Source organism: Cavia porcellus, unplaced genomic scaffold (assembly GCF_034190915.1).
Source record: "Cavia porcellus strain 051 isolate PalLab524CR breed Dunkin Hartley unplaced genomic scaffold, mCavPor4.1 scaffold_3, whole genome shotgun sequence".
In the NCBI taxonomy this organism is placed as follows: domain Eukaryota; kingdom Metazoa; phylum Chordata; class Mammalia; order Rodentia; family Caviidae; genus Cavia; species Cavia porcellus.
In genome coordinates, this window is record NW_026947486.1 from 62285051 (window position 1) to 62310653 (window position 25603).

General features: G+C 36.6%; 1 protein-coding gene across 2 annotated transcripts in view; it reads left to right on the forward strand.

The window, feature by feature from the left end:
- Gprasp3 (G protein-coupled receptor associated sorting protein family member 3) overlaps positions 1–12981 on the forward strand; it is a 43235-nt gene extending 30254 nt beyond the window's left edge. The window contains exons 1-3 of one of the 2 annotated variants that reach the window (XM_003471027.5): positions 6400–6571; positions 8190–8270; positions 9066–12981. In XM_003471027.5, coding sequence (XP_003471075.1) covers positions 9322–10962 — 1641 coding nt within the window. In that variant the 5' untranslated portion in view covers positions 6400–6571; positions 8190–8270; positions 9066–9321 and the 3' untranslated portion in view covers positions 10963–12981. Of the gene's footprint in view, positions 1–6399; positions 6572–8189; positions 8271–9065 lie in introns of those variants that run through there. The other variant, XM_063246216.1, reaches the window with a different exon arrangement.
- The last annotated feature ends 12622 nt before the right edge of the window (positions 12982–25603 follow it).

A 25603-nucleotide genomic window follows, 5' to 3' on the forward strand; every position in this document is an offset into this window, starting at 1 on the left:
AAAAGGCTGGGGTTTGGCTGTCCTCTCAGTGGCCTGCTCTTGGTGCTGATTTGCAGGGAGGTCTTGCTTCTTGGTCTCTTTTCCTTTTTCCTTTGCATTTTCTGATCATTTTTTCATAATATAACTTGGGTTATAGATTTAAAAAGATGGATTGGATTATAGATTTCACCCCTGTTGCCAGCTGGTCAAAATGATGCTATAATTCATTGTGTAAATGTAATATATATTGTTATTATGACTTAAGTGTCTTTCACTTTTTAAAGTAGTGTTAAATGTTGTGATTGGGTTTTCATAAATCATCAAAATTAGTAAGATATTTAAACAAAAATTCATTAATGTGAGGAGACAATATTGGACAGGACCCCAATTGATGAATAAGAAATTCGCTGCCTGGGATATTAATCAGTTCTTGTTCATTAATGGGAAAACCTCCGAAGATCTCAATAGCCTTATAGGAGATACTCCAATATTATCATTAAATATATATATATATATATATATATATATATATATATAAAAAATTGTAGTATGTTTACATTGGTCATTATGAAAAGATTACATTTTCAGGCCAGCTCAGCAGCACAGTGCCTGCCTGGCAAGTGCAAGGTCATGAGTTCAATTTTTAGTTCCAAAAATATATTCAGTTTTCAACACAATATGACTTTTTATTTAAAGATGCTCTAGTACAAAGATTTTCATGTAGTTATGACAATTGATTGTTATTATTTTTCCAATGTACTAAATACACTTATGCCTTCAGATGTGTGGGTATTCCAAAGTGCAAAACAGGATTGTTATGGTAATAGACTTTTCTTTCAGATTCATACATTTGCCTTTAACAAAAACTTATGAATTATACATCTTGCTGTAGGTCAACAAATTAGGTAAAAGCTTCTTATGTATTAGATAGGGATGATTGACTAAAAGGGGTATTTTATGCCTGAATGTAAATTCAGGTATCTTACAAAAATGTCATCATGATTGTCATGCTATGATATTATGCATAGTTTGATGTCTAATGTTCTGTGTAAAATATGTAACTGTTTGCTAACATTCTATAGGAATTTAATACTTGAACATTCATGACTGTTAAAAAATGATGGTTCCATTTTGTGTTCTAAAGTGATTGATATTCAGATAGTAGATAGAAGGTAGTAATGTTAAATTTACTGCCTCTATTATATTGTGATGTTATCAATATTTTCTTCTGGATGTCCAATAACTGAGGATTCAAGACCAAAATTTATAAAAATATATAGGCTAAAAGGACAGCCAGTATTTTTGCCCTAGCCATCCAATATCAATGAGGACCCAGGACATAAGAGAATCTCTGCTGCAACATCATATAACTTGGTGAATCCCTGGTCTTCTGACCAAGGAGTTTGCAGGACCACACAGGAAAGTGATCAATAATATGTAGAGTGCTTAAGAAGAGTCACCAGCAGAGAAAAATCTCCTAAGATTTCATAGAAAGCAACTTGATCAAGCAATGACTGTAACTCATTCAAGTGGCTGACACTGACAGAAAAACTGATAGGTGCTGTTCTTGGTTCCAAAGAAATTCCTGAGCAGACTTGACTGACCTTGATGGATAACAAGCAATGAATTTTATTTTAATACAGGTCTCATTTAACTTAATCTTGAATATCCAACAGAAAATTATAACTACATAAGAAAACCATCTGCAGAGTCCTACTAACACAACTTCTCCAATTTCAGCTGACCACCAATCACTTGCAACTGCAAAGCAGAAAAGGGGGAGATGTGGGGACTGGCTGAAACTAGAAATTGATCACATGTGTAGGGGCAGTGCAAACCCCTTCTGAGAACAAAGAGTGCCTGAGCCAAGCCATGTGCACAAACTGCTTCAGTTCACAGAAAACTAAGTCACGAGGCACCCCAAGCAATGGGTTTGATAGACAAAGGGGGCATCACATGACATCATCCTGCCAAATGTATAAATAAACACTCTGTAATGCTTGAGCAGTTCCTTTCCTCCCATCTGGAGAGGGTGCTCCACCTGATCTCAGCTTTCTGTATATTGTCTCCTATCTTTATTTCTCTATCCTCTCACTGTCCTTCTCCCCAGGAACTTTGAGAGCAGTGCTGAACATGGCACATAGATATATACTCATGTACCCATACACACACACACACACACACACACACACACACACACACACACACACACACACATATATATATTATCCTAGTTATTGCTAGGATAAAATACCCAACACCCAAAGTTAAAGACAGAGCTCACAATTTGTAGAGGTTTCAGTCCATAATCAGCTGACTGTAAGACAGGGTGGTGTGGCAGAGGGACAACAGTTCATGATGGCAGGAGACAGCTAAAACAAGTGCAAAAGAGAAATCCTTTTTTCCGACCTTATGTTTTATGTAGGCTATGCACCCTAGGGCAGGTATAGCACTCACATCCCCAATCCAAGCACTAGACAATGAACCAGTCACAAACTCTAGATTGAGGTGCATACAAAAAGCCCCACCTCATAACCACATGAAGCTTTGGGGGGATATATAAACACAAATTATTTTATATATGTGTATATATATATTTATATGTATTTATATAATGCATCATATATATTTAAAATTTGCATTTAATCTTCAATTTGTTTCTCAAGGTATTTCCATTCTGGTTTATGGAAAGTTAATTCACTCATATCAAAGTAGGGTAGGATAGTACAGTACTTTATAAAATAAATGTACCACACTTCAATTAATCCCCTACTGATGGCATCTAGATTATTTATAATTGCTATTATAATAAATACTATCTTTAATAAATATCCTTGTACAGATAGATTAGTATCTTATCTGAAATGCTTGGGACCAAAAGTGTTTCAGATTTTACAAATTTTCAGATTTTTCAATATTTATAGAGACTGACAGTTCAACATCCTTAATATGAAATAATCCAAATTTATGTTTGAAATGCTTGAAATGTAAGCTTCAGTTTGGATAATTTCAGTATTTTGAATTAGGCATGCTCAGCCAGGACAAGGTATGACTTGTGAATATACTGAATAATTAAACTTTATAAATACATTACCCTGAAAGACACATTGCCATTGATTCCTCTCATAATACTTGCCCTTTCTTTGGAAATAATTATTATATCATTCTTGCCACTTTGTGAAGTACTTCTAGAAGTCCACCTCTGTGAATGTCTTTAGTTGTATTCTTATGGCTGCTATGATGTCGTGAATCAATTGCAAATTGATTCATTAATGTGGGGAGACAATATTGGACAGGACCCCAAGAAGAACCAGAGTTTGTACTCTGCCAGACATGGTGAAGAATGTGCACGAAGACATAGTGTAACTGCTTTTATGACCTGCCTTTCTTTTGGATGATAGGCAACGCATCATTCATCATAAGATCAAATCTTCTATATGAGTCACAAAAGACCTCCAGAGCTGCTTCAAAAACATATCAAGAATGATGGGATAAATGTATTCAAACTCAGAGGGATATTTTGAGGGAGATCAGGGGAAATGCATATTTTGTGGAAATAATACTTTTATTTAAATAATCACTACATACTTTACACCTCATAAAAATTTCTGGTCCCAAGCATTTTGGATAAGGAATGCTCAATTTACAAGTTTCAGATATTCTAAATCACATATGGGTGTGTCAGATTGAGATACCTTCCCCCAAAATACAAACAACCAGGTAAAGAGATCATTTTTTTCTTTTTGTTTTCCATACTTTTTTAGTAGTGCATGTTTGCAACATATACCACAAATTCCTTTTTGATAGTTGCTACATGTACATAGCACATCTTAATTTATTTTTTATAACCCCTTCCCCACCCATTCCTCCCTCTCCTTCTACATCTTCACTCCCTCCCCATTTAGGAAAGATCTATCACCTTCTCTTCTCTGTCTTTTATTTTGCTCTTCATATTTGGGTTTTTCATGTAAGAGAAATTATGCAATATTTAAGGTTGTCTGATTTATTTCACTTAATAGTATGATTTCAAGGTGCATCTATTTTCCTACATATGACTTAAGGTTTTTTTTTTTCTTGCAAAGTACTCCAATTTATGTAACATATCATATTTTCTTTACCTCTTCACCTATTGATGGATATACAGGCTGCTTCAGCATTTAACTATTGTGAATTATGCTGTTATAAACATGGGCGTGCATGTATCATTGCAATAGCATATATTTAAACCATTTGGGAAAATATTTAGAAGTGGAACAGCTGGGCCAAATGGAATTTCTGTTTTTAGTTTTTTGAGGACTCTCCATACTGGTTGTACCAATTTACACTCCCATTAATGACGGAGGTTTGCTTTTTCCACAGGCCTCATTAACAACTCTTATTAAACTTATTGAAGATGACTATTTTTTCTTGGTTAAGATAGAATCACAATGTTGTTTAAATTTGCATTTCTCTAACAGCAAGCAACATTGAACATTTGAATATATATATATGTATATATATATATATGCCATTTATACTTTTGGAAAGTGTTTCTTCATTTCACTTGCTTATGTTTGGACTGAATCTTTTATTTTGGGAATTCTAATTTTTTGAATTCTTTAAATATTCTAGATATTAGCCCTTATTCTGAGGAATACGTGGCAAAATTTTTTTCTCATTTGGTAAGGTTGTCTCTTCACTCTGTTTGTTGTCTCCCTTGCTGTGCAGATGCTTTTTAATATAATCCTATTTATTAATTCTAGGCACTATTTCTTATGGAATTAGGGTTCTATTCAGAAAGTCCTTTCGTAAGTCTGACTTTAAGAGGTTTATCTATTTTATCTTCCAGCAGGTTAACTGTTTTAGTTTTAACATTTAGTTATTTGATCCATTTTTAATTTAGTTGAGTGCATGATGAGATAAATATGAGTCTAGATCCCATGGTCTGCATGTGGATAGCCAATTTTCCCAGCACCATTTATCAAGGGGTATATCCTTCCTGTAAATGCTTTGGCCCCTTTGTGGAAGCAAAATACTTGGATGTGCTTTGGGTTGTTTCTGCATCCTGTATTCTGACCCATTACTCTTTGGGTTTGTGCCAGTATTGTGCCCTGTAATTTAACATGGAAATATGAGTACTATTTCTAACATAAGTGTACTTCAGGTATAGTTCACAATGTCTGCAGTCTCCTTTTACTCCTTTTCTCCATTGAAAAGCCATGCAGAGACCATTTATTTATTTTGTGGGTAAATCTGGGCTAAGTTCTGGAGTTAAAAGTATCAAAGCTACAAGGTTAGCACTGGGATACAACTCCTAAAGGATGCTATCTATCGAACTCTCATTACCCAAATGCCCCAACCTTGCTTTAACTACTGACAACTTTGTCTCCCGCCCTACAGGATACAGTGGTGGAAAAGACCTAAAAAAGAATACTTCCTTCATGAGACATAGAGTGTAATCAAAATTACCCCACTCTAGCAAACCCTTACACACATTTAGGGGAAAGGAGAATATGCATTCATTAAGCAATATGCAAAGCTTATAGGGAGAATATAGAGAACCAGCTCAGAGTCGCCATGAGAAGTATATGTGGTTACCTTTCCTGAAAAAAGACTGGGTTGGAAGCCATGACTAAGATCTCAGCTGGTGCCTGACTCTTGGCCCTTGGACAGCAGAGAAAGAGAACTACATGACTGACACCCTGCATGTCCTGAAAGGAGAAGGACTTCTTTCTTGGGCAACTGTGGGGACAGCACAGTAATCAAATGAGTTCCCACATGGGATTGAGAAACAGTCTGCATGGCAGAAAAAATGACTCTCAGCCCAGGACCCAGACCAGTGATTGGTTTCCGAGGGCTGAGGTCTTCCTCTGAAAGAGAAGCAGCCTTGAGGGGCGCCCATCTCAGTTTCTTCAAGAGCAGAAGTACCTTCCTCACCATCCTGGTGGGAAAAGCAGGGACAGACAAACATTGAGGAGCCTCCATGGCTGCCTGTTGCGCAGCCACCCCCCCACCCCACCCCACCCCACGCCAAGCCAAGCCAAGCCAAGCCAAGCCACAGCTCTTGACACGCCCCCCCCCCCAGCTTCTAGAAAGGAGGGGGAGTGGAGACGAGGGGGCGGCGCACCGCAGACGGCGTTGCAGCCTCACAGAGGGGCGGCTTGGTATCCATCCGCTGCCGCCAACCTCCCCATGTTGCTGCCCCCTCCTCGCGCATCCTCGCAGCCCACAGCCGCCCGCCAACCCCACAGGGTATAGTGGCGTAGCGTGGGAGACAGAGTGGTGGTCTGCACGTCAGGGTGCGCTGGGGACTACTGAGGCGGGCGGGTACCGAGCCGCCCCTCAGACCGAGGCTAGCCCAGGCCCCGCCCACCTCGTCGGAACTACGGTGGGCCTGAGAAGGGGCGTTGAGCGGTTCCTGCCGTATCCCTCCGCCCCCCTTCCCGACACCTTTGCGGCCAGCGGTTCTGGCTGCGTCGCGTCCTGCGCAGCTCCTTCCGTGTTTGGTGCAGAGGCGCGGGAGGCGGACGGTTCTTTGCCATTCTGGTGGCGCAGGAACCAGGAAAGCGGCGGGAACCCGTGTGTGTGGCTGCCAGTGGAGTGTGGCGAACAGGTGAGGAGGGGTAGGCAGAAATCCTGCACTCTGCACCCTTAGAGTAAAGGGATTGCGGGGGATGCGGGGCGGCCTTCCTCTGTGGACAGACTGACAGCGGGCCCCCAGATCCGAGCAGGAAGGAGGCGAGCTGGGCGTAGCCAGCCCGGCAAAGAGGTGCGTAGAATCTGTGGACCCCTGGTGGTGAGGAGGTTGGTGTTGGTGCAGGTTTGGCCCTAGCCCAGAGGAGGCCGAGAGGCTCTGTGGGATCCTGTGGGGGCCAGCCGCTGCGACCGCTTACCCGCTGGCCGGCTTTTCTGACCCCCGCGTCCCGATCTCCACAGTGTCTGCTCGGAGAGGCTCAGGCACAGGTGGGGGCCTACTGCTGGAGAAACGGCGGCGCGGCAGTGGGGGCGGGGCGTATCTGGGTAGGCCGCCAGGGAACAACGGGGGGGGGGGCACTGGCGTGCAGACTCCGTGTCCAGCCCAGCTGGTGGAAGGTGGCTCACCTTTGCTACTCAGGCCCCGATTCCTGAACGGGGCCAGTTGGACCCTATGTCCTGCGTACTCTCCCTCCCCACAGGCTCCTGTTGGTGGCAGATTCTCCTATCTGCGCGGCAGGTCCGGTGAATTGTTGTAAATATGAACAGTAAAGCTTGGACTATGTGGATACCAAAATGAAATAGTCAACTGCTTTTAGTACATAACTGTTTTGTTGTATTATATATTTGAGTCTCTACACCTTTTCTGGTTCAAGCAAATGGCGTAGATGAGTATTTTCATATCAGTGGTTTTCTATACAAATAGCATGATATTAATCTGTTTTATTCACGATCTACTTTCTTGGTAGTATAGTAAATTTTATTTTTTATTTTGATGTGTGAAAATGGGCCTTGAAGTAGAGAGTAAGTCTCTTGTCATTTTCGAACATTTGAAGCCAATCTGCTTTAGTTTCTTTTTCTGAAAATCTGTATGTTTTAAGAGATCCTCACATCTTTATGACGAAGCAGTCCCTCCAGAAAATTTCTGTGTCTGACAGTTATTGGAGAAGCCTTGAGAGAACCTGGACTTAATTTTTATTGTTTCAGACCCTCACAAAAAATTTTGAACTTTGATTCTGGGAAATCTATCCATTATCCTGATATTTTTTACCATTGTCAACCTATTTTCTTGATTTTCTGCTGAATTTTTTTCTCTAGATTACTGCTTTTCTCCAATCACAGAAATCTTTGTTTGGAAGGATTGCATTGCTTGAGAACCTGTGCCTTGTGAGCAGTTTGGCATTAGCAGTAAAGAAGGTGTGATCTGGATATGCATGGGGAAGGAGAGCATGTAAAATTGATATTGAAATAATAGTACCTGTTAACTTTCCCCCGTGCTAAATGTAGTTTCGTATTCCCTATTCCTGTACTTTGTATTTGTCCAGGTAAAGAGGTAAAAGTCTAATGGGAGAATGAATGACTTCAGAATTGGGAGGAGGTCTAATCATATACACTGTAGATCTTAAGGGGAGTGACTGGGGAAATATTGGGGAGCATCAGACAGGTGAGAAACATTTAACATTGTATAACCCTCATCAAGCCTGTTATGTCATCTCAGCCTCTTGTTTTTTTTTCTCTGCTTCTCTTGTCTGCTCTAGGTTCCCAGAAAAATTTTTATAGATAGCTGTTCACTTGGAAGTTAGTTGAGAAACAACGAAATCTATTCATTTGGATTCAAGGTTGGTATGATGTAATCATGAGCGCTTCTATTAATTAGGGGTGGCATAACTGTTGGCCAGTGGGCGAGATAAGATAATATCTTGGAGCCATTATCTTCCAGTTTTCCAGACACCTTTGCCTTCTCATTTGTGTATTGTTAAATGGGGTGGGAGTGAGCTTGGTAGGTAATTCATAGATACAAGGCAAAAGATACAAAAAAAAAAACTATGAGGAACACTTAAGGAGATCAGAGAAGTATTTAACCAAAATCTTGATTTGTTAGGGGAAGTATTACAAAACTTGATTTGTTAGGGGAAGTATTACAAAACTTGATTTGTTAGGGGAAGTATTATAAAACTTGATTTGTTAGGGGAAGTATTACAAAACAGTTTGTCACTGAAAATTCTAATTCTGCCAATATTTTTGTCCATAGGTCAGCTTGTAGGTCAGCTGTAGGTTTTAGTAACAGTTGAAGTGAGGAAGAAGGATAAAATTCTATCAGATAAGTGAAGGTGGATATGAAGCTTGTCTGGATAGATTTGTTGTGGCTAGTGGTGTGTACCCAAATGGACTGGGTTCTCCTTACCCTTCCATTCTAGTAAGATTACCTACTGTGCCTGTTCTGTTTGATACAGAGAACTGAATGGTAGTATTGGAGGGTATGTTGAAAATGTGCAAGGGATAAAATGAGATAATTGAGTTTTCTACTAATTGACTTCTAATGTACAAGCGATGTCTATTAATATGTTCTTCTATGTGGCTGTCTGCATTAAGAAATGAAGTTGGAGGAGACTCATTTCTTTCTTCCATCTCAGGTCTATCTTCATAGTAGCTGTGCTGATCTTGGATTGCCAGAAGCCATCATCTTCCTGCAGCCTGCGTGAGCCTCTACTCTGGCCATACCCTTGCGAAAGGTTTTATTAGAAAGGGGACTGTGTGACTTGCTCAGCTGACAAGTGACTCTCACTAACGAGCTCATCTCTGACCCACTGGAAAAGTAAAGACACTGACCTGGTACACAGTGAAAACCAAGGCCGAGATTGAACAAGATTATATAACTGGGCTTTAACCATGACTGGGAGAAGGAATAAGGCTAGGGGCCAGGCCAAAACTGAGAAAAAGGCAAAAGTACAGGCTAAAGTTGGAGCAGAGAAGGAAGTTACAAGTGCAGTCAAACCAGTAGCCAAGACCCAATCTAAAACAAAAGCCAAAACAGGGTATAAAACAGATGTAGTGGCAGAGACAAAGGTAGTATCTAAAAACAGGGTCCTTGATGAGATGAAGGAAGCAGCGCTGCCAGAGCCTAAGGCTCCAGTGAAAGCAATAGATGATTTCAGTTCCAAGGCTGAGAATGGGGTTACCAGCTCCACATGTAAAGATAAGGCTGGTATTGATACCTGGTTCTGGGGTGGGGAAGAGGCCAGTATCAGTTCCTGGTTCTGGAAGGGAGAAGCGGCTGGTAATCATTCCAGTGCTAAAGATGAAAATAAAGCTGATACTGGTGCCCACGTCTGTGCTGAGGAGTTGAAATCTGAGGCTGGGGCCAGTTGTAAATCTATGTCAGGGGTTGATGAAGAGGAAGACAATGTTATAGGGAATTGGTTTTGGGAAGGAGATGAGACTAGTTTTGACCCTGAGCCCAAACCTGTATACAGGATAGTTAGACCTCTGCCTGTGAATGAAATTAATCAAAAAAATAGACCTAAGGACTGGTCTGAGGTCACTATCTGGCCCAAAGCCCCTGCTGTAACACCAGCTGTGTTAGGATTTAGATCCCAGGTCCCAGCTGAGACAAAGCCCTCTTCGTTTATTGTTGTTTCCTCAGCTGAAGGAAGTACCCATTCTTTTTCTGCAGCAGCAGCTTCCCCTTCTAGGAATACTTGCTCAAGCTCACAGCCTATTCCTGAGTCCCCATTTGGTTCTGACCTTTGCGTCCAGACCATAGATGAAATTAGACAGCAAATTAGGATCAGGGAAATGAATGGTATTAAGCCATTTGCTTGCCCTTGCAAAATGGAATGTTACTTGGATTCTGAGGAATTTGAAAAACTTGTTAGCATACTTAAGTCAACCACTGATCCTCTCATTCATAAAATAGCGCAGATTGCAATGGGTATCCATAATGTTCATCCATTTGCCCAAGAATTCATTAACGAAGTGGGTGTAGTGACACTTATTGAAAGCTTGCTCAGTTTTCCTTCCCCTGAAAGGAGGAAAAAGACTGTAATTACTCTGAATCCTCTTTCTGTGGATGAAAGACAACGCAAGATTGAGTTACATGTTAAGCATATGTGTAAGGAAACAGTGTCTTTCCCCTTAAACTCACCTGGACAGCAGACTGGATTAAAGATACTTGGGCAGTTGACTACTGATTCTGTCCATCACTATATTGTTGCTAGTTACTTTTCAGAACTTTTAAATTTGCTGTCTGAGGGGAATCGTAAAACCAGAAATCTTGTTTTGAAAGTACTTGTGAATATGTCTGAAAATCCAGCTGCAGCCAGAGATTTGATCAATATGAAGGCATTGTCAGCATTAAAACTCATCTTCAATCAGAAAGAGGCAAAAGCCAATCTTGTTAGTGCTGTGGCCATATTTATTAACATAAAAGAGCATATAAGAAAGGGCTCAATTGTAGTTGTTGATCACTTGAGTTATAATACACTTACTGCCATTTTCCGTGAAGTTAAAGGGATTATTGAAACAATGTAAAACAAGCCAAGAATGAAGAGATTCTGAAAGGCTGTACATTTCCAAAGATCATTGCCTAACTTTTATTACAGTGTACACATTAAAAATCATATCTTCAACAGTGTACCTGTAAGGCTGTAGCTCTGAGCTAGAACATTTTTTGTGTATATCAAATCAGTATTAACATCTGAAAGTATTCGTTGGTTTTCATGTTGTCTAAACTGGCATATTTAAAATTTTACTTAAGAAAGTAAACCAATTCTAGGGGCTGGGGATTTAGCTCAGTGGCATAAGCACCTGCCTTGCAAGCAGGCGATCATGAGTTCGATCCCTGGTACCGATAAAAAGTTAAAAAAGTCAGAAAAAAAGAAAGTAAACCAGTTGTTTATAGGTAAGCTTAGCTTTACTGTTAGTATCTACTTAGATATATCTGTGACTTCAAATGGCAAAAAAAAAACGTTGCATTTATAATCTAGTTACAGAAATAAGGTATATGAACACAAAAATAATAGTACCTATAGTTATACTTGTGGTGCACGTGTGTGTATGTGTACCCTATCAATACATTTTAGGAAGCAAAGCTTATTGTAAGGGATTTCTATTTTTCCTCTGTTCCAAATAAATCAGAACTGATTCAAAACAGAAATAACTGAATCTCAGACAAAATGTGATGTTTGTTTACTTTTTAATTTTTATTACATTTTCAACCCTTAAATTGTTAGGCAGCTTCATTGTGTCAGTTATTTTATAGAAGAAAAAGGAGGTAGCATAGGGAGAAGACATTTATTAAGTGCTCTTTGTGAGACACTGTGTTGGCACTAATGGTTTAATTTTGTGGTTGATGATGTCTCTGCAAAGTGTTCCAATTCTTAACTTCCTCCAAATAGACTTGTCCATTAAACATTTAGCTATAGTTGATAAAGTCAAGAGAAAAGTCTGACATGGATGTATGTATTTTTCCTGGCAGTACCTGGGAAATACTAGGTAACCAAAATTTTGTTGAACAAATAAGATGTAGATGTGGATCATGTAAGGAAGTAAAACATTATATATCCTTCCTTTTTCTATCCATCATTTTTATTTTAAAGAACTGAAATTGTTCTAAATACTGTTTCATACCCTGAATTTAAAAGGTAATTGATTTTTTCTCATAAAATCATACTTTTTTTGACCCTTAAGATTTATTTTGTGAGTCACATGAAAGTCCAAAGAACTCCATCTTTTACTAGTAGGCAAGCCCAGTTTGCATTTGTACTAGCTAAAACAGACTAAACTTAATTGGAGAAATTTGGATCCATAATTGAAGGTCCACTAATATAGAATAGGAAAGCAAGGAGAGAAGCTACTGTCTAAAAATACAAAATAATGATTCCTGAAAAGTCTTTACAGCCCTGGAAACATTTTAGGGATTTGGTGTGATATGTGAGGTTCTGAGATTCAGTAGGAATTACCATCCCTGATCTGAGCTGTGAAAAATGTCTTTTATATATGGAACCATCAAGTGTATGCTTTGAGATTTTCAATTAAGTTAAAATGATTATACTATAAATACTTGTAACTTGTCCCCTACACACTATTTGTATACCATGAACAACTTTCCATGTCATAAATATGGTTCTGTGAAATAGTTGTGAAACACTTAATACGTCTCTTCCTGTTATATAATGTTGTAATCTTTCATTGCATATTCTCTTAAAATATATAGTAAATGTTATGGTTTACTAAATGTACCTCCAAAGCCTCATATGCTCATAAGTAAAGCTTTTGGGAGATGATTAGATTGTAGGGGCATGATACTGTACTTACAATAGATTATATTGTTGATGAGTTTATAGCTAAATGTATGTTGAGAAGTGAAGTCTGGTCTGAGGAGGTGGGTCCTTGGGTGTGTCGCCTAAAAGGGTGTATCTCCCTCCTTCCTTGCTTCTTGCCACCCATGCCGTAAACTATTTCTCCTCTGTTGTGCTTCCCTGCCTTTAAGCAAGCTGACTATGGATTGAAACCTCTACAAACTGAGCCAAAATAAATTTTTCCACCTTACAGCTGTGAGTGTTGAGTATTGTGTCTTAGCAACAAAAAAGTAACTAAGGCAGTATGTATAAAGCTTTTCTTTTGTAGAAATAGAAACTCTCAAGTTGTCTTTCCAATTTAGTATGACACAAATTACCACATTCTTTGTTTTTAATAATATTTTGTTTTGCACATTTTGTATCCACTATATGAGTTAACAATTCAGAGTAATTTAAAGTTGAATTTTGTTTTGAATTTTTCTTACAAATATAGCTTATTGAAATTATTAGTAAAATGATCATATATTGATTTGAATTGAAGGTGTCATTATTTGTTCATTCAAAGAAAAAGGTTGTACCATCTCCCAGACTGAATCAGCTATTGGTTACTTTCCCCAGATTAGCATGATGAGTAAGTGCAAAGTCCTACACAATTGCCACAGAGAAAACTCATTCTGTTATCTACAGAGTCAGATGTCATCCAAATGCTATTTTACAGGTTTTTGGGGGGAGGAGGTACTGATGGTTGAGCCCAGGACCTCAGGATTGAGCTACATTCCCAGCCATTTTTTATGTTTCTATTTTTGAGGCAGAGTCTCGCTAAGTTACTAAGTTGTCTGGGCTGATTTCAAATAACACATCTACTTCAACCTCCCAGCATGCTGGGATCACAGGGATGTACCACCACACCAGACTCAGTGCTTTCTACTTAATAGCTTTATGGAAATACAACTGGCATACCTTAAACCGAATAAAGTATAGTTTGATAAGTTATGAGGTGTATTAAACCATAAGCACAATCAAAATAGTGGCCATATGTATCACCCCCGAGAGCTTCTTAATGCCCCGTCATAAACCCTCTCACTTTTCTCTGTATGCCCATCCCCAGGCAACTTACTGCTCTGCTTTCTGATGACCTGGGACATTTTCACTTTCTGTAATTAAAGAATCATGCAGCATATACTCTTGGAAGAGTGGACTCTAGTTTATTTCAGGGTAATCGAGTTTAATCCACATCGTATCTCAATAGTCCAAGTAATTTTTATTGCCAAGTGGTAGTCAACTATATGACTTTCTAATAGTTTATCCATTCAACTGTTGGATAGACATTTATGTTAAAAATTTGATTATTACAAGCAAAGTCACTAAATTCACAAGATTTTCTATGGATGTATATTTTTATTCTAGATAAACAGTGAAGTAGCTGGATCATATGCTATGTACGTTTTTCCAAAGTGGTTGTACAACTTTTACATTTCTACAGCTGTGTATGAGTTATTTATTTCATAATTTGTGAAATTATATCAGACAAGTCCATAGCATAACTATGAGTATTCAGGCAGCTCTTGGATTTCAGGGATTGGTTTGCTTATGGGTATTTATAAATTTCTATTTATATTGCTGAACTGACCTTCAAGATAAATCTCCACACAATCTGTGGAACATGAATGTCTATTCATATATTTGCCATTATTTAGTACAATATTTTAAATCTTTGCAACTCTTATGGGAAAAAAATCTATAACAACACTTTAAGTTGCATACATATTTTATGGAAATTTATATCAACTGACAACAAGGAAAGTTGTGACACAGCGATTTGTGACTTAAATTTAAAAAACAAAAATGAAGTTTAGCTATGCTGACACTGCATTTCAGAGGGGTGTTCCTGAACTGTGTTACTGATGCATACTTAAGTAACCTGTCAGTAAATTAGCAAGTGATAGATACATACAAATACAGCTCAAACAGAATGGAGGTTAGCAATAAAACAAACTTTTCATTGAATAGCAGTTTTTCAGTTACATTTTTATGAAAATATATTTCAAGTTCTTTTGGTAAAAGTTATTTGCCATTTTATAATCTTTGAAGAAGTATAATCATAAAAGACTTCAGTGGTATGCAAATTTTTCTGTAAGAGGTTTGGGATCATCTTATCCTCCACATGACTACTTTTAGGCTAAACAATATATTGTCTACTGTTAGGAGATCTCAAAGCAGTTCTTGACTACCTCTCTTCTAAAGGCACTGTGTCCCTTTAAATAGTAATTGTCAATGTTTTGCTGAAAGAAAGAATTCCAAAAACTTGCAGAATGAAACAGTTCCTTATTGTATATGTTGAACGCAACTTTAGCAAACTAAGCTTGGGTGTTTTCAGGTTATGCCACCCAAAATAAAACAAATTATAAAAGATATAGGTAGAATTTTTTTTTAATCTCATTGTTAATCTTCCATGTGGGGTGGGGAAACACCCACTATTCCTCCTTACTCAATTAGGTCCTTTGTGAAAGCTCTAAAATGTGTCAGAAATGAACAAAATGTTACCAGTAAGTGAATGGAAGTTATATAGGAAATTATAATGTGTTTCCATTTGCTTGGCTTCAAACTATGAAAGCAATATTCTGTTTACTCATAATGGGATACCACTGTAATGTAAAATTGCATTGGAAAGAGTGGGCTGTGGTACCCATGCTTCATTATGTGGCTTTCATGTATTGCTCTATTTTCATTTAGTAACGCAAAGAATTAATCTTTGTATATCCAAAAATATGGCCCTGTAATATGAGATTGACTGCATTCCTTAACACATATCAAAAGAAAAATGCACGTGAAAACTGATTCCCATGGAAAGCCATACACTAAAGTTCAAGGGGAGACTGAATTGGTCCTGTGTACCACCTTCAATAAAAGCAGCTTAGCTTTGGGGTTACGTTAAGACTGTGTTCAGAAACAGTTTTCCTCAATTAAAAATTAGTGTGATATATATTCGTCTTTCAAAATTATCTGGTATCTAATGATTGAATTCCCTTTCTACGTATTCCTAACAATATTATTGTCTACCAAGATTTTTTCAGTTGAGAAATCTATTCACATTACCCAAAAGATTTCACATAATTTACTGAAGACTGGAGACTTTATCTAATACTTTCTATTATATGGCTTGAGAACTTATGTAAATTCTATTTTTGATGAAATATGGCATACATTACAGGCCAAAATAAATAGTAGTCAACTACCAATCCCAAATACTTTCTCTGTAATTTCAATGACGAGATTCTCAACTCTTTTGCCTTTTCTGTTTGTTTTTGGCCAAAATCATATTCCTACACTATACAATGGTCATTTGTGCAAGTGTGTCTCTTGAAAAAAATCTGGAAATACACTTTACTAAAACAAGTTTCATTGTTGGTGAAGGTGTGGAATAATGGTTCACTGGTCAAATTGGGATCACTTGGAGAGATTTTGGAAGATGCTAATTCCCAAGCTTCTGTTTTAACAGATGCTGGTTTAATTGGTCTGGAGAGGAACTTGAACCTTGGTAATTTTTACAAAGCTTCCTGGGTTGTTCTAATGTGTAGTCAAATCTTGAAATTATAGGTAATCTTAAAAACTATTGGAGGTAGAAGAAGATAATTTCATACAATCCATTTTCACTGTCATTTGTCAATAGCTATTTAAATGTAAATTTTTTCTTTTTATTTTATTGGTACATTTTAGATAGACATAGTGATAATATTCATAATAAGGAATTTGTTCTGTACATGGTATGTCTTGCTTATTTTTTCCCATTCCCCTTTCCTCCCTTCAGCCCCTCTTCCCTTCTTTTATTTATAAAATCATTGCTTCCAGTTTTATTTCTTTTTTCCCTTATCTTTTCTTTCCTCTCCTCGTTCCCTTTCTTATTTGACCATTTTTCCCATTTCCCAATATCTATTATACATAAAGGTAAATGTTGATACTTTGGTTTATACTTTTCTTCTTTGCCAAGTTGGAGATAAAACCCAGGACTTTGCGCATCCAGGAAAGCACTGTGCCACTAAGCTACACTCCCAGCCCTGGCGTTCATGCTTTTGAATGAGGACTAAATTAATCCTACAGAAAATGCATGAAAATTATGAAAGGTATATAAATATGTTCATTGCAGTATTGTCTATATAAGAAAATCCAGAAATATTCAAATACCCACAAATAAAAGATTTGTTAAATCAAAGAGATCTATGCCTACTAAAGTGTGGTCTTTTGGAAAAGTAATATGAAAACAGAAAAACTGTAATAACCTAGAAAAAACTTTATAGCTTGTATTAAGAACTGTAGTGCTTTAATAATATGTTTTTGCTTGTATCATTTGTATTTGGTAAACATGCTACCTAGATAATTAAATATAAAATATAAGCTTGAGTATATCTGATAAAAAATATTTGTCATAGAAAAAGATGGGCATACTCATAAGGAAAATGTGAGAAGGCCTTTTCCAAGGGTGAATTACAGAAGATACCAAATTTAATTTCAAGCATCCATATTAATCTGATATAGCAGTACCTCAGTTGATGAACTTAATATTTTCTGTGATTTGGGTCACAAACTGAATCGGATGAATCAAACTCAGTGCTTAGGTTTGATGTTGACCTTATGAGATAATTCAATTTGGTTCTCATCCAATTCGGTTTGTGACCAGAACTGTGGAAAAAATTAAATTCATGAACCAAGCTGGATGTAGTGGTGCACACCTATAATTACAGCACTTAGGAGGTTGAGGCAGGAGGGTCACCAAAAGTTCCAGGCCAACCTGGGCTACATAAGCAAGGCCAGTGTGCACTACATAGGGAGACCTTGTATTACAAAAAGTTGTGAACCAAGGTAGCACTGGAATTATAAAAATATATCTTAAACGGAAGCAGTAAATATGATCTAAAACTTAACAGTAATTGCCTATGTAAAGCAGATGTTTGAACAATTCACCACCTTGCCTCATCAAGATGGTTAAGGAGGGTAATCTCCCAGAAAACTGAGAAGAAAAGGTGTACTTCATAATCAGGGTCCAAAATCTGACAGCCATTAACCCTGAAGGTATATAATGGGAGAGGAAAGCTGTTATGTTACTTGAAGGAACTAGTAAAGGAAGTAGGTGATCACAGATGACCACTGAATATATTACTGGCAAGGCACAAAAATTTACATTCAGATAATGAACTTTCTTTAATAACTATCAATTTTTTTCAAAATAATTATGTTTTTATCATGAACCAGTCACAGAAGCAATTTGTTGCTAAATGGTCTATGGCTATCTAGGATTATCCTGTGGCATAATATATGACTGGAACAATGAGTATCTAAGGAAGAGATCTCTTTCTCTAGAATGGACATTTTGTATCTCCTTTGGTTAGGCAATATGATTGTATATAAGCTTGAGTATATCTGATTAAAGGATATAGCTGATTGGTAGTCACCATAAGACTCACTTCCATCTACTATCTTAGTCACTACTAAGGGTTTTTAACTATATGAATGAGGTTGTATGTACAAATAAAAACAGTTCCACATCTTTAAAAACAAACTTGGAAACTAGACACTAATTCCTTCTATAGTCAGGTACCTTTACTACTACTGACTTTTTTATAAAAATCTCAGAATTCGAATGAACCAATGCAAACTGTACATATGAGCTTCTTTTCAAATGTGTGTATATAGTCACATGGAAGGTTTTTAGCATTTGCTATTAAATATCATATAGATATGAAAATTTAAATGATACTTTCATCATTTTACATGTCCTATATAACATACTATGAGCATGGAAAACAGCTTTATTTAGTGTGTAATATAAGTAACTAAAGGTTCCTTTATCCACTGATTTGAAAATGTCACTTTCATTATAGTAAGCATTGATTCTGGGCTTAATTTTTGTATTGGTTTTGGCCATGTTCTCAACATTTAAAGAATTTTCCCTTATACATGACAATTTTCTGAGACCCAGGTGCTAACTGGTTTAAAGTTTAACTGATGTTGTGCCAATGCTGTGTCATTAACATATAGATTTTTTCACAGCATCAATGAAAAGTATTAATACCAATTAATGTGCTTATTCTTTTCACCACAGTACTGGATCTGGGGAAAAATTTATGTTCCCCAAGCATCAAGTGTGTAATGATAAGAGAAAAAATCCAAGAATGAAAGGAGTGCATGAATTTTTGTCTAATATCTTCCATGTGCCAGGCATTGTGCTAAGAATTTATATAAATCTCTTTTCCCAGTTTTCATCTGCAGTCCCTAAAGAAAACTGTTTGAGAGATAAGATCATGCCTTTAAAACATTTTGTGTTACAGTTGTCATGTTATCTTTATCCATCGTTATCTCACTGGTGAGTGCTCAATTAAATATCTACTGGTCAATTAGTTCTTATGGTTTAGGTCTAACATGTTCCTCAGAAGTCTCATGTATTTGAAAGATGGGACCTGGTCAAAAAAAGCAAGTCATCAAAGACATGACCTGGAAAGATGTATTCTTGTCCACAGTTCCTCCTTTCTCTCTTTGGTTTTTGGCTGCCTTGCAGTGAACAGCTGTCCTCCTATGGGCAGGTAACTTTGCAAGAAAATCATGAGCCAAACTTAACCCCTCTACCTTTAAACCATGAGTGCCAGGTATTATATTCAGTGATGAGAAAGTAACTTAGACATCAGTGGACGATGTGGAAATCATTTGGTGAGCACAAAGAGTTGGCTAGAAGCTATATGCTACTTTTCAAAATAGGCTCAGTTTTTTCTCCTGCAATGCTATCTAAAGTAGGCACAAAAATCCAAATGGAAGAATTTTTGCTTCTTACACTCATATTAACTTTCCCTTCTGACTCCAAAAGAACTTCTCCAAGGACAGTGATTAAAATTAACCTGGGACAATTATGAGTTGTGCTGCTATAAACATGGATATGCAAGTATCACTGAGTGTAATTGTATGTACTACAAATGTGTAGCAATAAAAATAAATAAAATGTAAAAAGAATTCTGGAAATTGAAAAATCACAAAATGGCAAATGCCACTCTTACAATTGCCTCAGGCAAGTGTTATCAATAAATTCATTGAAAAAATGAAAATAACCAGGAGCAAAGAAAAAGATTAATAAACCATATTTCCTCTAAGAATTAAAATGGTAGAATACAACTCCCTTCTGATGATCATCTACACTATTATACAAGCAGAAGTTATGCAGCAAGCACTGGATACTGGTGATTTCCTCATTGTTTTAGAAGAAAATGGACCATAGTCCATTTTATTTATTTGTATCAATGGACACTGATAAATAACATTAACGTCAGAAACAATAGTGTACCTTACACTCAACAGAGCACCTCTTGCTCTCCCTCTCCCCCTCCCTGTCTCTTTCATCAACAAATGAGTAAACAATAGAACAAAATTTTCACTTTCAAAACTTTTCATTCATAATAAAACTAAGATTTTTGGCTTTAACACAGATCCTTCATTTCTTCAGGGCTGACAACCCAGAGCATTTGTCAAGCTTTTATGATCCCATGAGACTTCAAAATAGTGGGAGGATTTCCTAGGTTTTTTTTTTGTAATCAGTTGATGTCTGTAGAAGGGTATTGACTCACCCAGTGCCCTATCGTTAGTAATGTTTTCCTATTACATTGCATGATTTTTTTTTTTTCTGAAAACTGGCATTTCAGAAAACAGTCACCTACCCCTAGGCTGTGCAAACTGGTTGCATGCCAAAATGGCCTTCACTAATTAGCAGACATATTCTGAAGCTTGCATTCAGCTCTAGTGAAGACCTCAGGTCATTTCAATTTGTTTCAGGGCACTCATATTGCCTGGCACCATGTTTGTGCTTTGTTTCAGATTCCCCATGTACATGATTGCTTGTAAATGTCTTAGTTTCTTCCCACTAATATATATAACTTATGTTTTTATGTGCCAGTTATAAATGCATTTAATTTTACAATAACTCTTCTTAATTTCCAAGAATCTCATCACACCTTCTTCTTGGGGCCTTGGTTGTTTTATTGATTTCTCTATCCTTAATCTGGTGCTGAGATTTTTCTGGATAACAGTCCCTCTAGGGGCTGGAGGTTTAGCTCAGCGGCATAAGCGCCTGCCTTGGAAGCAGGCAGTCGTGAGTTCGATCCCCGGTACCGATAAAAAGGAAAAAGACAAAAAAAAAAAAAAAATAACAGTCCCTCTGCAGGAGTCTTAAGTCCACTGCTTGTTATCATTGTTCCCACCCTGAGATCTGAGCTATCCTGCTTTCTTTCATTCAAGACCAGAGCTTTGTGAAACCGACCCTCAGGCAGCCTCCAAACTCATTAGAATGTCACAAGTGAAGTTTGCTCTGTTTCCTCCAGTTCAAATGAAGAAACTGAGAATTGGTGTATATCTATCGAGACTATGCTCCATTGTGCTGGAATGGAGGTGGAACAAGGATGGGTAAAAATACCATGCAATTTCCTATCATTTTGAATGTGAAGTTTTCTTTATTGCACATTTACTTGACTGATGTAGACCTTCATTTATTTCCAGAGCTGCTTTAAAGTTATTTTAGCCAGCCTCTACTTGTTATTTAAAATGTTTTCATGGATGATTGAGGCCTTTGAGTTCTTTAGTCAGTTGTCCTGTGGATATAACTCCAAGATCTCTATAACTTCTTTTTTTTAATTGGCAAGTAATAGTCTGTTAAATGATTTCACCACAGTTTATTCATTCAGCAGATGATAGATATTTGGGTTGTTTGTTTTAGAAACAACCAAATAATTTAGGCCTATTACAATAAAGTTACTAGAAGTACTCACGTACAAAAGTTTTATCAACATAACTTTTACTTCTATTGTGTAACTACCTCAGATTAGAATGACTGGATTTTACAATACATGTACATTTAACTTTTAAAGAAACTAAAATATTTTTCCAAAATGGTTGCATCATTTTACATTTCCACAAACAGTGTATGAGGGTGCTGCTTTCTCAATATTTTTATTAACACTTTGTATGGTCAGTATTTATTTTGGTTATTCTAATAGATACACATACACTAGTGTCTCATTATGGCTTTAATTTTCATTTCTGTAATGAAAAGTGTGTTGAATATATTTCCCTGTGTTTTTCTGCTTTGCCATTTGTATATCTTCATGGTGAAGTGTTTGTTCAAATATTTAAACCATTTTTTGGTAATAGGTGCTTTTTCTATCAAGTTTTGAGAGTTATTTAAATATTCTGGATAAAAGTCCTATATCACACATACTTGATGATTGTTATTCAGATTGTTTTTTCATTTTGTTAACAGTGACTTTCACAGAGAAAAGTTTTGTTTGACAAAGTCCATTCTATCAGTATTTCCTTATGGATTGTGCTTTTGGTATCATTCTTAGGAAATCTTTGTCTAATCCAAGGGCCCTAAGATAGAGCAAGAGCACTCTTACTCTGCTTTAAAAGTTTTAGATTCTCAAGTTGCACATTTAAGTATTGATACCCTTTATTGTGATGAGAACAAAAGGCTCTACTGTCTTAGAAAATTTTAATAATACATTATGGTTAACTATAGTCAGTATACTAGTACATTAGAACTCCAACACTACTAAATCATGGATAATGGAAACATTGTACCCTTTGATCAGCATATACCAGTTTATCTTACCCTCTCTCATCCTTAGGAAGCACCATTGTAGTCTTCTGTTTGTATGAAGTTGAGTATTATATTGTATGTATAAGTAAGATCATATATTATCTGTCTCCATTTGTCTGATTTATTCCAGTTCCTATAAATTCCTTCATGTTTGTCTTTGTTTTTGTGAATGGATTTTTTTGTAAAGGCTTACTATCGTTCATATGGAATATATATATATATATATATATATATATATATATGACATTTTATTTATATAATTCTGGACACTTAGGATGAATCCATAACTTAGCTGTTGTGGATAATATACAATGAGCGTGGAATCTTACTTATTATCTCAAGAGTCAGATATTTTTTCTTTGTTAAATACAGATCATCAGTATCTATTTCAAAACTTCTACTCATAGGCTTGACAACACAGAAGGAATGGACAGATTTCTAGAAACACATGAACTACCAAAGCTGAACCTAGGAGATGTAAAACTTCTGAATAACCCAATCTCAATTAATGAAATCGAAAATGTAATTAAATACTTACCAACAAGGAAAAGCCCAGGTCCAGATGGATTAACTGCAGAATTCTACAAGAGATTCAAAGATTTAATACCAACACTCCTCAAACTCTCCAATGAAATTGAAAGGGAAGCAACTCTCCCTAACTCATTCTTGGAAGCAAATATTACTCTAATACCAAAACCAGAGAAAGAACCAACTAAAAAGAGAACTACAGGCCAATCTCCCTAACGAACATAAATGAAAAAATTTTCAATAAAATATTGGCAAAAAGAATGAAGCAAATCATCAAGAAGATGATACATGACAGCCAACTAGGATTCATGCCAGGAATGCAGGGGTGGTTCAACATGTACAAAGCAATACATGTAATCCACCATATCAATAGAGTCAAAAATAAGAATCACATAAACATTTCTATAGATGCAGAAAAAGCTTTTGATAAGATCCAATATTTATTCATGATAAGAACCTTACAGAAAATTGGAATAGGTGTTCTTTACCTGAATATGATAAAAGCCCTCTATGACAAACCAGCAGCCAGCATCACATTGAATGGCTAAAAACTGAAGTCCTTTACCCCAAAATCAGAAACAAAACAAGCATGTCCATTTTCACCACTCCTATTAAATATAGTGCTGGAAATACTAGCCAGAACAATTAAACAAGAGAGAGAAATAAAAGGAGTAAGGATAGAAAAAGAGGAAGTTCAATTATCATTATTTGCAGATGACATGATACTTTATGGAGAAGATCCCCAAAACCAATGAAAAACTCCTAGGTATAATAAATAAATTCAGCAATGTAGCTGGATACAAAGTCAATGCTCAGAAATCAGTAGCATTCTTATACATAAACAACAAAATCACTGAGAGAGAAGTAAGATAAGCCACACCCTCCACACTAACATCCAAAAAACCTGAAATATTTAGGAATCAATCTAAAAAAAAGTAAAAGATCTATTCAGGGAAAATTATATTACCCTGAAAAAGTAATTGAAGAGAACCTCAGAGAGTGGAAAGACATCTCTTGTTCATGGAGAGGAAGAATAAATATTGTGGAAATGACCATTCTTCCAAAATTGTTATACAGATGTAAGGCAATTCCAATGAAAATCACATTAGCATACCTAACACATCTGGATAAATCATTCCTAAAAATTCATCTGGAACCAGAAATTACCTAGAATAGTAAAAGCAATTCTGAGCAACAAAGACAAGGCAGGAGGTATCACAATCCCTGACTTGAAGTTATACTACAAAGCTACTGTAATAAAATCAATATGGTACTGGAATAAAAAGAGACCCAAAATCAATGGAATAGATTAGAGCATACAACCACAATTACAAACACACTCAGCCACTTTACCTGTGATAAAGGTCCCAAAAATATAACTAGACCCATGCCTATCACCATGTACTAAATTAAAGTCAAAATCGATCAAAAATCTAAATATTAAAACAACAACACTAAATCTGCTTGAAGACAAAGTAGGTAGAAATCTTGGAGACATAGTGGTTAGTAGAGAATTCATGAACAAATATCAAACAGCGTGGGAAATACTTCCCAGAATCAATAACTGGGACCATGTCTTATTAAAAAAAATTTTTTTTTGCTTGTCAAAAGAAATCTCCAGCATTGGGCTGGGGCTTTAGCTCAGCAGCATAAGCATCTGCCTTGCAAACGTGCAGCCGTGAGTTTGATCCCTGGTATCGATTTTTAAAAAAATCTCCAGCATAATGAAAAGAAAACTCAAAAATTGGAAAAAATATTAGTCAGCTGTCTCTCAGAAAAAGGACTTCTGTCTAGAACATATAAAGAATTTTTAAAAATCAGATCCCAGAAATTCAAAGACCCAATCCAACAATGGTCATCTGAGATGAATGCACAGTTCTCAGATAAAGAAATACAAATGACAAATCAATACATGAAAAAATGTTCATCATCATTAGTTATTAGAGAAATGCAAATTAAAACCACACTGAAGGAGCTGGGGATTTAGCTCATTGGCATAAGCGCCTGCCTGGCAAGCGTGAGGTCATGAGTTCGATCCCCAGCACCACAAAAAAAAAAAAAAAAAAATAAAAAAAACAACAAAAAAAAAAACACCAAAAACCTTATATATTAAAAAAAAGAACACCAGAAAACCACACTGAGATTCCATTTCACTCCAGAAACAATGGCCAGGTTCTAGAAAACCACCAATAACCAATGCTGGAGAGGCTTTGTTGTAAAAGAAACTGTTCTGCACTGTTAGTGGGAGTGCAGGTCAGTGCAAGCAATGTGGAGGTCAGTCTGGAGATTCCTCAAAAAGCTGGAATTGGAAGTCTCATTTGACCCAGCTATTCCACTTCTGGGCATATTTCCAGAAGAACTAAAAACATCATATCACAGTGATATATGTGTATCCATGTTTATAGTAGCACAACTTGTAATAGCCAGATCTTGGAAACAACCTAAGTGTCCATCAGCTGAGGAAGGGATAAAAAAGAATGTGATATTTTTATGCAATGGTATACTAATTAGCTATAAAGAATGATCACTTTGAGATATTTATAAGTAAATGGATGCAACTTGAGATCATAATCAAAGTGAAATAAATCAAACTCACATATGTAAATACCATATTGTCTTCCTAGTATAAGAAATGGTAAGAGTACATAAGATACAAAATCCTCATTAAATACAGTGAAAGTATAAAAATCTTCTCAAAGGAGAAAAATAGTATCTC